At 28.4% G+C, this 17,998-nt stretch overlaps 1 protein-coding gene across 1 annotated transcript in view; it reads left to right on the top strand.

The window, feature by feature from the left end:
• The window catches only part of LOC112600893, a 127,697-nt gene that overhangs the window by 95,555 nt on the left and 14,144 nt on the right, over positions 1–17,998 (top strand). Inside the window, exons 2-3 of the mRNA XM_025348221.1 lie at positions 1,125–1,305; positions 16,646–17,504. Coding sequence (XP_025204006.1) covers positions 1,125–1,305; positions 16,646–17,504 — 1,040 coding nt within the window. The remainder of the gene's footprint in view (positions 1–1,124; positions 1,306–16,645; positions 17,505–17,998) is intronic.

The raw sequence follows: 17,998 nt of genomic DNA, 5'->3' as shown, positions 1-17,998 counted from the left end.
TGTATATAATCGCATTCATTTTGATTCAGTATTTATTTTTATACAAATTACCAGTTATAATGCATTACGTACCGACTAGTGCGGTAGTATTATAGTGTCTTTTAAATGAGTTTTTAAAATTTTTATTAGAATTTTTTTAGTTTTTTAATAAGACATTTTATATTTTATTACGTATATTTATTGGAGTTTTCGTCAATTTATCTCAATTTGTCAAATTTTTATTCCGTCACGGGTTTTGGTATAAAAACTTTATTTTCTAAGACAATGTTTATAATAACAGCTATAAAAATGTTTTATTAGTTTACACAATGGATCGACTATATGTATGTATACACGCCGTCGGAGCAGAAAAAGGACTTGATAATTAATTATAGTCAAATGATTAACATTATAAAATTACAAAATTGAGAAATCGCTGTAAGTCATTTGTAAGTCACTGTAGCCATAAGAAATTTTAATATATACTATCTCAGAGTCACCAGAAGCAGTACGTTTAATAGTAAAAATAATATCATCACGTCGATCAACGTTCGCAACTATATTACAATACACAGACTATAATATATACTAGTCTGTAATAGAAGAGTTAGGAAAAAAAAAAAAACAATTTGGTACAAGACCAACATCAATCAAAGCATAGCTATTGTTATTTAAGTGTAAAATGTGTCATTTGAAAATTTTTTTTTACAAAATAATATTTATAGTAGTTGTATTTATGTATATTAGTAAACTTTCCGTGCTTACGTCTGTGTTGCGTTTGACACGCGGTAGCTATGTGTACAGATGAAATGTGTATTTGTCAAATGTTGTGGGTTTTCGTTAAAATACGAGTATTCCAGCACGCAATAATACCTACTGCCGATATAATATACACTCCGTTTTAAATTAATCAACTCGGACATGTTCGTTCATAATATGCCAGACTCGTATAACGGATATACACCTTCGTCTCGTATTATATTATATTGTACATAAATATTAAATAGTATATCATAATACGATTTATATTATATATTATATTCCTGGACAATAATACATATTATACATAATATTAAATATCACGCTATTTTTGAAGTACGTTATTTATTTTTTTAACCACATGTGAATTTTGATTATGATTTCAGGTAAGGCAGTGCCTTTCGTTGAGCTCACGGTAGCCCATGCTTCCGTACTGACAATACTGGCCATCAGCTTCGAACGATATTACGCTATTTGCGAACCGCTGCGCGCCGGTTACGTGTGCACCAAGACCAGAGCAATGATCATCTGTCTGCTAGCCTGGGGACTGGCCGCACTGTTCACTAGGTACTTATTTAATCAAAAGATCATACTAATATCATATATTTTAGTGAATAATATTATAGTATAATAATAATTATACACTAAGTTATTACACTGAATACGTATAATAATTTAAATTTTATTACCCATGTTTTGAAACTAATACTTTTTCCAACAAATGAGTTTTTTTATAGGTGCCAGTTTTTAAAAGTTACAGTTTTTTACGATATTGGACCAATTTCACGAATCGTTGCGCGCTATTATTGTTAACATATCCATGTATAATATTATATTACATAATATTATAAATACTAAAAAGTAACTCTGTCTGCCTGTTACGTTTTAACGTTTAAACTTTTGAATCGATTTTAACGAAATTTGATAAGGATATCTTGGATTTAAAAAAAAAAGATATAATAAACTTTTTTTTTTTAAATAATCAACGCTCTATGAAGTAAATTTAAATTATTATTATATTGATTGATTACTCGATTGAAAGTCAACTACATGGATAGACATTTAGAAAGAGTGTTGATTGTATATCATAAGAACCGTCTAAAAACGATTTTTTTAAGAAGTTAAATCCCTTAAGCGTTTGACAAAGGTGGCAAAGTTTGTACGAGAAATAATATTTTTATGATTAAATTTGAAATTTTTTGTATTAATGATCTTTGACGTAATTCGTGAAACACGTATTTTGACGTTTTTTAAAAAATTAAACTTCAATGGAGGTTGAAAAAATTTGGAAGTCTTATTTTTCAGTTATAATTTTGGCTATGAATATTTTTTACTATTTTATTTAAGTTACTAATAATAAGTTAATTAAGCAAAGCTATTTTTTTTTTTTTTAATTTTTAGAATTTCTCTTAATATGAGTAGTTATTTGACATACAGATTTTTCTTGATTTGTCTTATTCATCATCACCCGTCATAACAAAACTAATTGTGCCTACGCGAGTAAAGCTGTGGAAAGTAACTAGTACTTAATACAAAGTCTTTAATAATATACTATACAAAATATATTAAAATAGTATTTAACTTCGTTTTAATGTATTCGGCTACAGGCCTTTGTATAGTATTTTAAAATGTTACAAAAAATAAAAAAAAAGTTAAACACATCTTGTTTATAATATATAATTATACCAAATGTTTCTAAATCTAACATATTAAAGTGTTTTAAAAATTAATCTAGAGGAAGAATGGCCGTAGGTTTTAATTAGCGTGTCTCATGGCTTATTTTTCAAAGAAATTTTTAAGTATTGGAGAATATCAAAACAATAATTATTGTAGGTGTTTTAAATCGAGAGCTTGAGTTTGGAGAGTCGAGAAAAAGGTTTTTAAAGAGAGGAGCTATTACGATAGAGACGATGATGGTATGCTAAAAAAGAGAGATTTAAAATATGAAGTAATGAAGTGTGTTATGTGAAGTATTTAAAGTATATTTTACAAAGTTACATAAATGATTATACTTTTTAAGTAGGTATTATAACGTATTGTGACTATAAATATGATGTAAACGCTACATTTTTGCTATATTATATTCGTCTCTAACATTAATGATCATTATCGTACGTGTACCCAAAGAAATTTGTAAAATATACGTGAATGGTCTCTGGCAAATATTTATATTCGTGGAGTATAAATTAAATCGCATAGTGTTTATACCTATCTTCACCCACTCGTCCACGCGATTTGTGTATAGTATAGATACATAGGTAATAAGTATATTTCATTACATTGTACTTGCAACACTAACCTAACCTACCATGAATGTATACGGAGTATCCCCTCCCCCATTAACAGTTAAGTTGTCATATCATATACCTAGTACCTATGACATGTTGGTATACGGCTTTAGTCCGGAAGTCGCACGATGTTAACATCAAGACGATAGTGATGCATTATAATATATAGTTTCAAACGGTCCGTGTAATCACTTCTCGGGACGTAAAATAATAACGATAAAAAAAAAAACGGATTGCAAACGGCTTATTCGCGTGTTAGTGTATAAAGAACACTACATTGAACCTACGTAGATATACACAAGTATAATAACGACGACCACGATAAACTGACGACTTTATTACGATGCCGTCGGATAAACACATAACGTCATAGTATATGCGTTGTATATGGTATATGCAGTATAAATATTTCACATTCGTTTCCCGCGCGTGTACGATAGCATATATAATATATATATATTATATGGCAACTGGTTTAACCAATATATGTCTTTTAATTATCGTGGATAACAATAAAGTATTGTAAAACTACTGTTTATGGACAAAGCGTTCATACAGAAAAAATGTATTATTTTTCTTTAAAAATTCATGATATTATCAAAAAATAAAAATGAAAACTCATGCTTTCTTGTCAAACAGTTATGACAGATTTATCTACCAATATTTTATATTCATCGGTTACAGTTATAATACACTATTGTAAAACTAAACTCTATTATAGACAATTAATGGATATAAATGTATAAAATATAAATTGCATACTTTTTAATACAAGAATGAATTATATAATTTTTATATTTTTTTTTTAATCAAAAACGATATGAGTTAAATTTAAGGTTTTTCCTAAAATAAATATAAAACTAACTTTATAGGTTTCCATAATTTTTTTTAATTCCCGTTAATTACTATGTAGCATTCTGACTCGTAGAACTAAAATATAGACAAATATTAATTTTAGAAAAAGTTTATTTTTTCTATGAAAATTTTATGATTAAAAGCTTGCAGATTTCACCTTAAAAAAGTTACCAATATATATCTTTTATTTTATATGGAAAACAATAAAACATTACAGAAAACTTATAAAAAAATAAAAAATAAATTTTTGTGTGAAAATAATAATTATAATAATTTTTATTTTGATATCATATTTGTAACATTTTTATATGCACTCAACTTTCTTCTAAATTTAATTAGTCCATTGAACATTAACGATTGCATATGACGCAGTTATTATTATAACAAACGTTTCATCGAATTTTATATACATTAGACTTTTAGACCATAATTTATATAGATAATACTACTTCCACTAGAAAAACACTATGGAACAATATAATAAATCAAGTTCACATGTATACGTGGCACATTAATTTAAAATCGACACCGACATTTGAAGTGATGTTAAATATAGACAATAATATAATGCACACACAGCATTATATTTTAAGAATTTAAACACCCACCGATAGACAAATAAACGGTGATCTCTGACCGAATTTAACATCACTGCAATTGGGTTTACACTGACATATTTTACGGATTGATCTACCAATTATACAAACTCTCTTAAATAATTAATTAATTCAAATTCTGAATTTTGAAATTTTTACTTATATTAAAGACCATGTATTCAAATATTAGGGATTTTTTTAACTTATTCAAAAAATGTTCTGCAGAGATACACTTCTGTTTTTCAAATATGAACCCCTCGTTTTGCTATAAATTATTGAGCTAATAATTTTTCTAAAAATTTCATTTTATACCTAAATCAAAATTCAAACGAGTAGTTTCTCCATCATAAAAATGTTTATACTTGATGAATAATCCTTAAATATGGTTTTACAAAATATAACATTTTTATATTATTGGATCAAATATTTATTGTACTTTGAATATTTATAATAAATTATAAATATTAATTCCTTAAATGTTCAACTTAAAATAGCCCCTATATCTTTTAAATCCATTATTATAAACCTATTATTTTTTGTATAGAAAGTTAAATTACTTAAAAACTTTTTGTTCCAGTTTTGAATTAGATGCATTGAAAGATTCAAAACATGTATCCGTTAAATATTTTTTAATAAGAAAAGGAAATTCATATCTAGAAAATAAAAATTTGTATCTCTACAGGATTTTTCTTATTAAGTAGTATAAAACAACTCCAGAATTTTAATATAATATAGTCTTTAAGTATGTTTATTAATTCCTAAAATCATATTTTGAATAACTACATTATTGAGAGAAAATGGGGTTAACATGCTTTGTAAATTACATTATATACGTTTTACAACTTATTGGTAGTAGAACTTTACTGTAACACATAATACTTATTTAACTAATTTGGATTGGTTGAGTGAATAATGTGAAGTTATAGATTAATATCAACATTTTTCGAATATATGAGTGATAGGATAAAACTTTATTGTAATAATACAATTCAAAGTATCTAGGTCGGCAAATAATCGCGGGTTAATGTAATATACTGTGTATGTGTGACGTGTCATTTGTCCTTTATTTTTACGTTTACTTCAGGCGCTATGTAGTGGTCAGAGAAGAATTTTTTCATATAATTAAACACCTTGAGAATTTTCCCGATAATAAAAATAATAATAATCTTGATTTAGTAAAGTTTTAAATAAAATAGAGTATTATAATATAATTTAATTACTCGAAAAATATTTTAAAGATCAATCATAATATTTTAATTTATTGTTTTGGCGACGTTATAATACAACCATACCGTGGGTGTCTTCGATCAGCGGGATTTTTATTTTCATAAATTCTTAAGGAAAAATATTACGCCTAGAAAAAATGATGGCGATTTGTTTATCTTTTAGTACTTGAATTATTATTATTTTCTTAAGTTTTGTCGTTCATAGCGTTCTTTATTTAAAGCTGGTACTACACGATTTGTAACCCGCGAACTGCGTATATCAACTGTCGTGTTCTGTCGAACAGAATTCGGTCGTTGTCATCGTTGTTGTTGCCACGCTGATGAATAGCTGCCGTAATCGCCAACATCTGTCATAATAATATATATGGCCGCTTGATAAGCGTCCATTGATTTTGTAAAAACAGCTTTGTCCCAATTTTTTTTTTCCATCAGTATAGTAAAAACAAACGATTTCGACGTACGTAATTGCGGCGATGATAATAATAATAACAATAAAATAATAAAAATAATAACTAATAATATTTAGAAACCTAGTTTTTGACACAAGCGTTTGGTATGAATATTATTATATTATTGCACATTTTCGCATCGTTCACGATGAATTGGTTGAAAACTAAAAACCGAAAACGGCTTACTAGCACAGTTTAGTATTTTTGACCCTAAAAAAAAAAATGATGACCGAAATTCAATACGTATTCTGCTAAAATATTATTTGGTTCCTTTGCTTTGTTTTTTTTTTTTTTTGATCACAGAAAGATGATATATTGCATTATATTATTATTTGTCCAGCGTAATAATACGTTTTTTCAAGTTGACCAGATGTTAATAAAATGTGCTGCACGAATAATAAATATAACTTTTTTAATATGAAGTGTGTGATGATTATATATTATATATATATAATCGCAATAAAAAATAAATACAATAACAAAGTTTATATATAACCTACATTCTATATAATAATATACTGATATTTGATTTTATTAAGTTTTCGTATCAAAAAAATTAACAATATAGCGTGTGGCCGAATTGTATGTTTGCAAGTCAGTTTTGGCAACTAAAAAAGATATCACTATCGATGAAATCACCCCGACTCCAAAGCCGGTGGGAGACTGAGGAAGTCGTTGGATATTAAACTTTCTTATGATTAAAAAAATATTAAATAATATTTCGATTTTAACAGAAACGAAAATACAAAATACACGTATACAGTATACACTATAAGTTTAACTAGTTGCTCGAAAAATGTCTATTGTTTGGATACAAAATAGAATATAATAATATAGTGTATTAAATGTATATACTATATATTTAATATATAATACTGTTCTCTAACAATTCGTACAATTTTATTATAGTAAGAATGATAAATATCGGCAACCTCAGACCTCGGTTGAGCTAGGTATTTATCATTAGAACTGGCTACATTAAACTTGTTTGTATAATTTTATCTACAAAATCTAAAAAATATTTAAAACATAGGCGTTTTTTTTTTTTTAAACATATAAAAATTATCATATCATATTTTTTGATATTTATAGTGTGCATTAAGCTGTACAAGAAGTAATTTCAATGGACAGCGATCATATTACATACAAGTATTCATAATTTATTATTTCCTACGACACTTTAAAAAGTCTCCGGGATTTGCAATTAAATTAAGTGACGGAGACATGAAATATAATGAGTCTTTCAAAAATGTATATTCATACTGAATAGGAAAAAAAAACTTAAAAAGTTTACTACGGTTATCCGCGGTGTTTTAAAAGTTAATAATTTTTTACATTCATATTTCATTATACATTATATGAATTTTAATTGTATAATTCAATGAAAAAAAACAATACATGATTATGAATTGGGAGATTAGAAAAGACATAGTAAAATAATATCTACATTTTGTATGAAAATATAAAATATTTTATATTTTATAAAATATTACGTTTATTTCAACTAAACATTATATTTCGGAATATGAAATTTTGAGAAACGTTTAAAATATTTAGTACGCGTATGTCAAATGCTAAAACATGCACACCCGCAGATAATAGGAATATGATGGTTATTAAATTGTATTTTTGTTTTTGCTATCGATAAATCGTTATATCTATCAATATATTGCATAACAATTATATTTTGATAATTCACTCAGTTTGTAGCTTTTAACGATTGCGAGATAAACATTATAGATGTTTTTACAGAGTAATATATTTTTCTAATTAGATTATAATTAATGATCATTTTCATCTATTATATGTTGTAAAATAGCCTAAAAGAGTAAAAACGTTAATCAAAGTACATCCGTTGTAAAAAATATTTTGTGTCATAAAAACTAAAATGTGTTCTTGTTATTTTGTACTCAATACTCGTTTTCGTACATTTTCGACACGTAGAATCTAATAATATTGACTTAGCCTCTCACGCAGTGAACTTAATGTTTTATTCAGAAAAAAATCCGTTATCCCGTTTCGAAGTTACGACAAATTGCTTGGATACAGAATATTTCACCACGACTGTTTTTACGCAAACATTTTACCGACTGTGTTTCCGAAAAAATGTCCGGTATATGTAACAATGACGTAATAGTTTTTTTGAAATAGGACACTACACGTCATAATTTGTACAAGAATACATAATCAAAGATGAAAAATTTACATTGATTCGTGTAAAAAATCTTTGATAACTATTTTTGTCGTTATTTGTTGTACTTAGTTAGTGAGGTGATATAGCCTGAGTTCTTTTTAAGAGTAGTAGGTAGTAAATATTAACTATTATTTTAGTTAATTTTTAGTATTTTATAGTTAAAAAAATGACAGATAATTATTTACTTGGGTTTTAAGTGGGAGACATATTAAACTTGACTGAACAATTTCCTGTTTGTCAGCTCCTTGTAGTTATTCAAGTTTTAAGTTTGAAGTAAATTATAATTAATCAACAGTTTTTATTTTTTCAAATTTATTCAAATTTATTATAAACATTTCTACGATTTCGAAAAAAAAATGGAAAATCCTAATTATAAATTAATTATAAAAACCTAACACGTTTTTTATCTTTTTTATTATAATCGAATTTTTATACGAAATTGCGTTGTATTATTATTACGGGGACAAAAATATTGTAAAGTGTAAGGCTTACAAGAAATACACGAATTTCTGAATCAACATTTATGAAACATTTGTATATCCTATTAAATACACATAACATATTGTTAAAAAAGTATTTTTGTTTGAGATTTAGTCAAGTCATAATACGTCAGTGAAAACACTCAAATTGTATATATAGTACATTATTATTTATCAATAATATTTATAGCTAGTATACGCGTGATGCATTCAATTGTATAGCCTTAACTCTTAATATATAAATGATATATTTAGGATTTTCTCCGATTTATATTGATGACATCGTCCGCTATTTTCAATTATATAATGCACTGACAAAAGTACAATATATTATCATTTAATATAAAATAGAATGAAAAATTAATGAATATCATATCATAATGATATAATATTATGTATAGTAAAACGTTATTATTTGTTTGTTAGAAGTATTTTTTTTTAACAATGTATTACTTAAATATATTATTTTAAATTACCATTTGACAAGCTCCTATTTATTAACATAAGCACTTAAGTTATTGAAGAAATAAATATAAAAGTTTTCCCTGTTTAAAATAAAAATACATTCTATAATATATATTTACTGTATAGTATTGGTTACTGTCGTGATAAAAGTGTTTATATGCTTCCTATATCTAAGCAAAAATATTATCATTAGTAAATTTATATCAAATTAGTTATCATTTTTTTCGATGTGCGAATAGTACTATAATATTATTCAAAGTTATAGCATTCAGTTATATTATATTATAAAAATTCTATTTATTATAAAAAAAAAAAAAACTATAAAAAATCCATTTCACCGTATTTTTTAAAAAAATTTTTATATTGATTTTGTAATTTTCTTGAATTTTATATATTATTTTAATAGATACTAAACTTTAAAAGTTTCTAGAATATTTTATTTTTTCAGTATCAAACTCTTCCTAAACACGTCAACTACCGCACGTCGATTTGAGGTTATTATTATTATTTTATACATTTATGTGTGTTATACAGTCATATATTTATTAATATTATGTAAATGTATACGCGCAAGCGATATATAATAATAGTAATATATTGCAGATTGCTTAAGAGTTTCGACACGTAATACTTGTACTTACATTTGGTATGACTATACGATACCCAACATTGTCGTGTTAAACGTTTTGAGTTTGAAAAAAATAAAAATTGTCAACAAAAAGATTTCCAACAAACACGCAAAAAAAAACATCAATCCCAGAAGCGTGTGTGATTGGTACTGTTACTATAAGAGTACGACAAAAGAAAAAAAAAAAATCATTTCACGTGAACCAAAATCTACGCACACCGTTATAATAATATTATCGTGTTTATACGTACAACTGTACAAGGTGCTTCCACGTTTTCATCAAAAGCTTTGAGATTTAAGATTGTCTCCGTTAATTCAAGAAATATTAAAAGTGGTTATTTTGACTTTGACTGTTTTTCGAACGTATTGATGATGTGATTGAATAGTAGTTTTTTATTAAACGTTTGTTAATAAAACAGATAATGTCACAACACTAAGAATTAATATATAAATATTTGTGATTAACAAGTAGCTACTCTTATTGACTGTAATAGTCAGATAGCACAATGGTAGAAATGCTAAAACGACTAGTCAATGTAAATAATTTATAAGAGAATCATTACATAATCTGATTTATCAAGTCAAAGTCATAAATATCATATGTTACTGATTAACGTACCAACAGGCAGTATATTATTATTTAACTAGTCATTTTCAATAATGTCTGAATTGATAACAATATTCATTTAAACTCGAGGAGTGTTCATAGTTCCGTTTTTCAATCTTTATAAGCTTCCACAGGGTAGCCACATACATATATCATTTTGGTTTCTCAAAAATCGAATATTTGTTTATATACATACATATAAGGATACCATTAATTACAAAAAATTAAATAGTTATTATATAATCAATGTCAACCAGGTAGAGAGGAGATATTTATATGATCTATTCATTTAAAAAAAAATACCTGTACATATGTATACTCAGAGTTTATGTATAGTTCAAACAAATTTAAAAAATATATTGAGTGCTTCGACCAATTTGACACAGATTCATCCCACACTCAAATTAGCTTAGATCGTACAGCTGTAACGATATAATATGAAGTACACATGTAGGATAAGGTGACATTGCATAAAATTATTTTTATTTTAAATATTTTTGTTAATTACATGCGCTATATACAAGCTACTATAGAGTAGACACTAACATGTATAATAATAAATGCCACGTATTTTATAGTTGTTCATTTTTTCTTGAAAAAAAATCGGGTAATACAGCAAGTATTATATTATTATTTATTTATAAATAAGTAAAATCGAAAATCTCTTTTACGTTTTGCCGACACAACGCTTTTAAAAGGTATTTATGTATATATACACGTACATTTAACTGCACACAGAGTATAGAGTATACATATAGTTTAATTTCGATTCCACTTACATACTGACTTCATTATTACGAGATAGTTCTCAAAAGCTGTGTGCGAAAAACACTCAAACACCCTGTACCCAAACACATAGGGTTGCAGTATAATAGTTGTTGTTCTTTGCAACCCCAACGATATAGTACACTATATATATAACAAGTATAGGCATATATAAATATATGTATGTATATCTATATAGGCTCTTACGGATATAAAACAATTTCGATCGGTCCGGCGGCGGGCAAACACTGCACACGGGGTGCGGTATGCACGTGTATATTATTGCGATATTTCCAATTAAATCCTGCGGGGATTTTTAATAAGCTCCGAGCCCTCAGGCGGCAGCAAAGATCGTGCTGTTTTTACAAACCTCTCACGACCGTAATAATTACGATGGGGCCCGGTTTTCGGCCAGAGCCTTCGTCTTGTCGCCACCACCGTCACCAATCGACGGAAATTACTGTTTGGTCTCTGCGTCTCCAGTTTTTCCCGGAGGAACCGTTCCAAAAGTGCACACATCGCACCGTCTTCGCCGATACTGAGTTATCACATACTAAAATATATGTTTATATACAATATCTATCTACAAAATAATAATAAAGAAGAAAAATGTTATCATGTTTAGGATTAAAAGACTCATAAATCAATCAACGTATTGTCAAAAATCAAAATAGGTTTAGATTTCTTAGAAAACGTATCAATAACCAATTAAAATTATAAATTTTAAACTTTACATTTATCGCAAAGAACTAAAAAAACATATAAAGTTAACTATTTTTTTTTATTTAATTTCACATTTATTTCTCATCCTACAAATTTTTTTGTAAATCCATAAGTTCAATTATTTCATATTTGAATAAAGAATAAATTGGTAGTAAATCATGTTAATTGTTTTTTGACCTATTAATTATTTTATAAATTTATTTTTTATGATGCTTCGATCGACTGTGTGAGAATTCCTATTGATCGGCTGCAGTAGAGTTATCGCCATTATTTTTCGATTTAAATTAATTTGCAGTCAGCATTAGGTTAAAATGACAGGAAATTACTCCAAACATAATAACAGTTCTCTGCAATGGAGTAAATAAAACACATTATATTAGCTAGCTTTCTTTAAAATTATTAAAAATCAACTTTGTTAAAAAAAAAAAGGCCAATTAGTTATACACAATAATTTACGTAATTGCATTTAATATTTATATTATAATATTTTTAATTATTATTTAATGTAGGTAAAACTATAAACATTTTTTGATATTTTTTAAATAACTTCAATAATATTATGTAATATATAAATTATCAATGGTTTATTTATATATATTATGAGTGAACCACTCAAATTTTTTTTTATCATAAAAACTATTAAAAATTAGAATTTTTAGTCAAGGTAGACCGGTTTCTCAATGCAACTTTAAGTTGCTAAACCTATAAATATTTAAAATCAATAATGTTTTATCAATTGCATACATACAAGCAAATAATTTTAATTTATTTACATTATGTAAGCTGATATAAAAATAACCATATGAGTGTAATAAAAAAAAAAAAACATGAATTATTGAAATTTAGATATTTTGAAGTGTTTTTTTTTTTTTGAATCAGAATACATAGTCAATTAATGTCATGGAAAATATGGATTAATTTGTAGATTCTTAATAAAAAAATCAAAACAAAAATTATCGTTGAAAAATCAATTATCTTTGATTCGTATTTCTCTAAAGAAGAAGCCTTGTATTATATTTTTAGTCTTCTTCTGCCACCACTCAGTCCAATAACAATACGTTTATTCCTTATATGAAATCTCGATATCCTCAGTAACAGTGTGTGTGGTGGTAAATGCCGTTTCTTTTTTTTTTATTATTATTATTATACAGCTGCAGTTGGATTTCGCACGATCGTGGTTGGAGTGTTGGACTGGCATATTAATGGAACACTGCGTGTATACTACACATAATATAGCTATTATTATTACTTTGAAAGTATATCGCGAGGTTTTCATGTGTCTGGTTTGTACAGATAAGAAACACATACGATCTGGGCGATGTTTATCGGCCTTTAGGTAGGGCTGGTAATGCTCGACTCGTTCTCTGACCACAACTATATAGTAATAAAATAAAAAACGATATGTGAAAACACAATATTTTGATTATCTATGAAAAATCGTAATTCTGTGTGTACTATTATTTATTATAGCGGTCGACAACCAAAAGTGCAGTAAATGCCGAACAGAGAAAATAGAAATAATATTAAAGTACACATTTTTATTGTCGATATGAGTCCATCACGATTGATAACATTTTATTTTTAAATAATTCTCACCAGAATGGTACCTAATTAAAAATATATAAATAAATAACTTTAAAAATAAACCTATATTAAAATTCGCAATGAAAATATTAAAACTTCAACAATAATTAATTAGTATCATGTGGATACCAAAAAATGAAACCACTTGAAAGTGATGTAGCTGAATTGCCTAACCCGGCCGCCGTGTTACCTTAATTAACATATTAATTAAATGAAGGAGATAAATATCTAAATTGATAAAACGCCTGAACCAAAAAAAGTTTGAAACGATGTCAAAAACATACAATATTTTAATTTAATTTGTTTATAACTATTAGCATATCCAAACATTGATCAAACTGAAACAAAGATAATAACTAAATCCGTCAATAACAGTTTATTTAAAATATATCTGTAAGTTCTATAACTATTTAATTTACCTAATAAAAAAAAAAAATCAAAATCATACCTCTAGAATATGCATAATACCTGATTTAGTTGTAATAATTTCAATCCAAATACAATTTAAAACTATCGGATCATTATTTTCAAAATTAAATAAACTAAGTACATGCCTGAAAATATATTAAAAATTATATGTAGAGAAATCTTTTATAATGATTTCGTAAAAATCTGTAGGTACGTTCAATAATTAAACAATTTTAAAAAATATCATTAATATATAGCTTCTTCTTTAATGCTTATAGTGTTGTTCTTTTTTTTCTCACTTACATTTATTGTCCTAAAAAAGTATTTCATATTACGTTTAAAAATAAATATAAATAAATACACGTATTTTAAGGAAATATAAAAATCCCTACTATAATTTAATCTCATCAATTAAATATATATAATATATATACATTTATTGTATATATTAATTTTTTGAGATTTATTGAAATTTGGAAATAAAAATATATATTAAATGACAAAAATTTCTATATTATAATATGATAAATCTATACATTATAAATATTATTGTAACTTAGAATATAATAAATTTAATGTCAATTTTTTACAAAAAAATAAAACTAAACAACGGTTTTCATTATATTCCGGACATATCACTTGTAAAAGTTGAACATAATATAAAAATACTACCGCCAATAATTTGACGTCATTCGATAAAGTATAAATAGTTTTACTATTATTTATTACAATCACGATTGTTATACGCAATATATATATGTGTGTGTGTGTGTGTGTATGTATGACATTTTGTTTTTAAAACGCCAAATAGAATTATATCGTATTTTGCAACTTTCGTACGTATTTCACAAAAAATAAAGTAAAACCAAAAATTGTTGTCAACGATTTCATCAGTTTTTTTTTTTTTTTTGTATAACATTGTCTTATTCAAATATACGCTTGAAGTGCTTGTATTTTTCAACAGGTGAACCTTCTCTTAAAATTCGAACATAAGTATTTATATGTTTTATTTCTGCGGATCGTATGTACGTAATGCATCATTGCTGCTCAATTGAATATGCCAAGTTTAATCAAATTTCGATTTGACTGTTAATAATAACTAATATAATATATTTTGTAAATATTTGTGTTTTGTATAAAAGTTTGTAAAGCATTTGAAGCATAACATTAAAATTATAATAAATAGCTCGTGAATCACATTTCTCTCAGCCATATTTTAGAATTTTTCAACGTAATATTTTCAAATTCAAGAAAAAATAACGATAACATACCTTACTACTATACTCGTAATATTATTATAGGTCAAACACGATGTATTCAATAAATATTTAATATTAGGATGCTAATAAAAGTAGGGACTGACTGCGCGTACCAATATTATATTCAGATGATAATATTTTATGTATAAAAAAAAAAAAAATTAGAGACAAACTATTTTGATTATACTTTATAAAAAAACACCTCCAAAAATCGTTTAAATTTTTAACGATTTAATTTTTGTTTGTGTTTGCATGTCAAAGAATAGAGAATGATAAAGGGTGACAGTCGTACAGTGTTAGAAAAGATCTAGATAAATTTATCTATTATCTTATCTAGATAATTTTCAACTCATTTATTTTAATCTTCATTTAGTTAAAATTCTAGTTATCTATAAGTACCTAGATAATTTATTGTTATGGGCTAAAAAAAGAAAAATTAAAATTAAAAACATCATTTTTTTTCAAATATTATTTATTTTTTGTTTTGTTTTATTAACTCAGAGATTGACTTGTCATCTTCTAATAAAGTTTATTCAAAAATTTATTTTTTTATTTTTTCAAATTTAAGCTTTTTAGTATAGTTAAGTCAGAGAATAACTTTTCATGTGTTCTAATGAATAAACTATTTTATTTTATGTTTATATTTTAAAATGATTTAAATGATTTATTTTTTTACCTGATACTTGTATCTATATCACTGAATATTTGCAAAATGTTAATGCAATTATTAATTATCTATTTCCAACACTGCAGTTGTGCTTGTTCATAGATTACGCTATGGAATACACCAATACAACACGTTTCATATTTTTACACGTGGTTATTGCTCAAAATTTATTATTTGCCGAAATCTGACGATAGTTGTGAAAATAAATGTGGATTGCAATTCTAAACTATGGTTTCAATAATTCAATATTATAAAAGTGTAAACTGTATTGATTCGTATTTGTTTCATGTTCAGGGATTTTCTTTCGCGCACGTAGAACATACTAAGATGATTTAATAATATGGATATAACGAGATTGAAATGGGATGTTTTTTTTATAAAAAACAAGGACGAAAATGCCTCATTTGAAATGTATCCCGACAGAGGGTCAGGGTTCTTAAAAACGTAACAGCCCCGTTTTGTACGGGACGTCGACGGCCGTATATTATACTATTATTTATACTTATGCGACTATTGTATTACCTATTTAATAATAATGATAATAATATGTAAAGAATACTACTCACACGCTTACATCATGTCATATTTTGTTATTTTTGTTGTTGTTGCGTTTGTATATTTTGTTCATTATTACGCTATGGTCGTTCGATCATCAAAGTACGCACAATCGCATATTTTTGTTTTTTGTTTTTGTTTTTGTTCTTCTGTTCGCAGTCCGATCACGATGATCTCGGAATACACGCAAATGGACTACATCGACGGTACCAAGGTGCCGGTGTGCCTGACCAAGGCCAACACGTTCTGGCCGATAGCGTTCTTCGTGGCCATCATCGGCGCGTTCTTCGTGGTACCGCTTTTCGTGCTGGTCGTCCTGTACACGGTGATCGCGGCGCACCTGATGGCCGACCCGGGCACCAGCTGCACGGACAGCGCCTGTAACCAGCGCGCCCGCCGGCAGGTGGTGCTCATGCTGGCCACCGTCGTCCTATCGTTCTTCGTGTGCCTGCTCCCGTTCCGCGTGTTCACCATGTGGATCATACTGGTGCCCGAGCACACGTTCCTGGACCTGGGCCTCAAGCACTACTACATCATACTGTACGCGTCCCGGGTCATGGTCTACCTGAACTCGGCCGTCAACCCCATCCTGTACAACCTGATGTCGTCGAAGTTCCGGCGCGGCTTCTGCAAGCTCTGCCGGTCCCAGTGCGGTGGCGGCGCCGACGGCGTGGACGACGGCTACGACAGCTACGACGCCGGCGCGGGCGACGGTTGCGGCGTCATCGGATGTGGCGGGCGGAGGCGCAGGCGCCGCAGACGCCGTCGGGACGTGTTCCGGCTCCGGCACACCGGCACGCTCACCACTACGTTGTCGAGGTCGTGCAGCGGACCGCAGACGCGAACCACCGACGGCACCGTCGCCGAATGCAGAAACGGCACGGGCAACGGTTCGGCACAGCGCCGGCCAATGGACGTCACCGGCGCGGCCGCGGCAGTCGTCACCGCCTTGCTCGGTCGTCGTCGCGGCGTGAAGACGCGTCTGCAGGTCGACGACGATCGGCTCAAAGAGAGTTTTGTATGACCGCCGCCGCCGATCGTTTTCTGCAGACTACGATTTAATGATTCGCATCGGTTCGAAAACGTTACGTCCAGATAGAACACCTACGCCTATACGTGTGATACCTATGTTGTTCAACCCTGTCGCGCGTTTTAAAATAATAATGTAAACGATAAATGCGGTGAGTGCACCGCGAGTAGACGATAAGCGATTGTACCGCGATTTAACGGTAGTATATTGTGTGGTGGCCCATCGACCCGTGATGATAACAGCCGTGAACACCGTCAGTCGAATTCGACGGCCGCAAAAACAGGTGTTTTTCGATTTGTAAAACTGGTAGGTCGATGAGTAGAGAGGTACCTACCTTATTTTGAAAAATTAATTTGTACAACCATACCGGTTATGAATAGATAAGATATTCGTTGTTAAAGTATTTCCGAGTAAACTTGGACCGCGGTGTTTAAAGAGATTGAGAAACGCTATGAGATTCTATCCACGCGGAGCGCTACGAA

Source organism: Melanaphis sacchari, unplaced genomic scaffold, assembly GCF_002803265.2.
Source record: "Melanaphis sacchari strain LSU unplaced genomic scaffold, SCAv2.0 Contig73_pilon_pilon, whole genome shotgun sequence".
NCBI classification, from domain to species: Eukaryota; Metazoa; Arthropoda; class Insecta; order Hemiptera; family Aphididae; genus Melanaphis; species Melanaphis sacchari.
The sequence above is the reverse complement of the archived record's forward strand: the minus strand, read 5'-3'. Positions and strand labels throughout refer to the sequence as shown.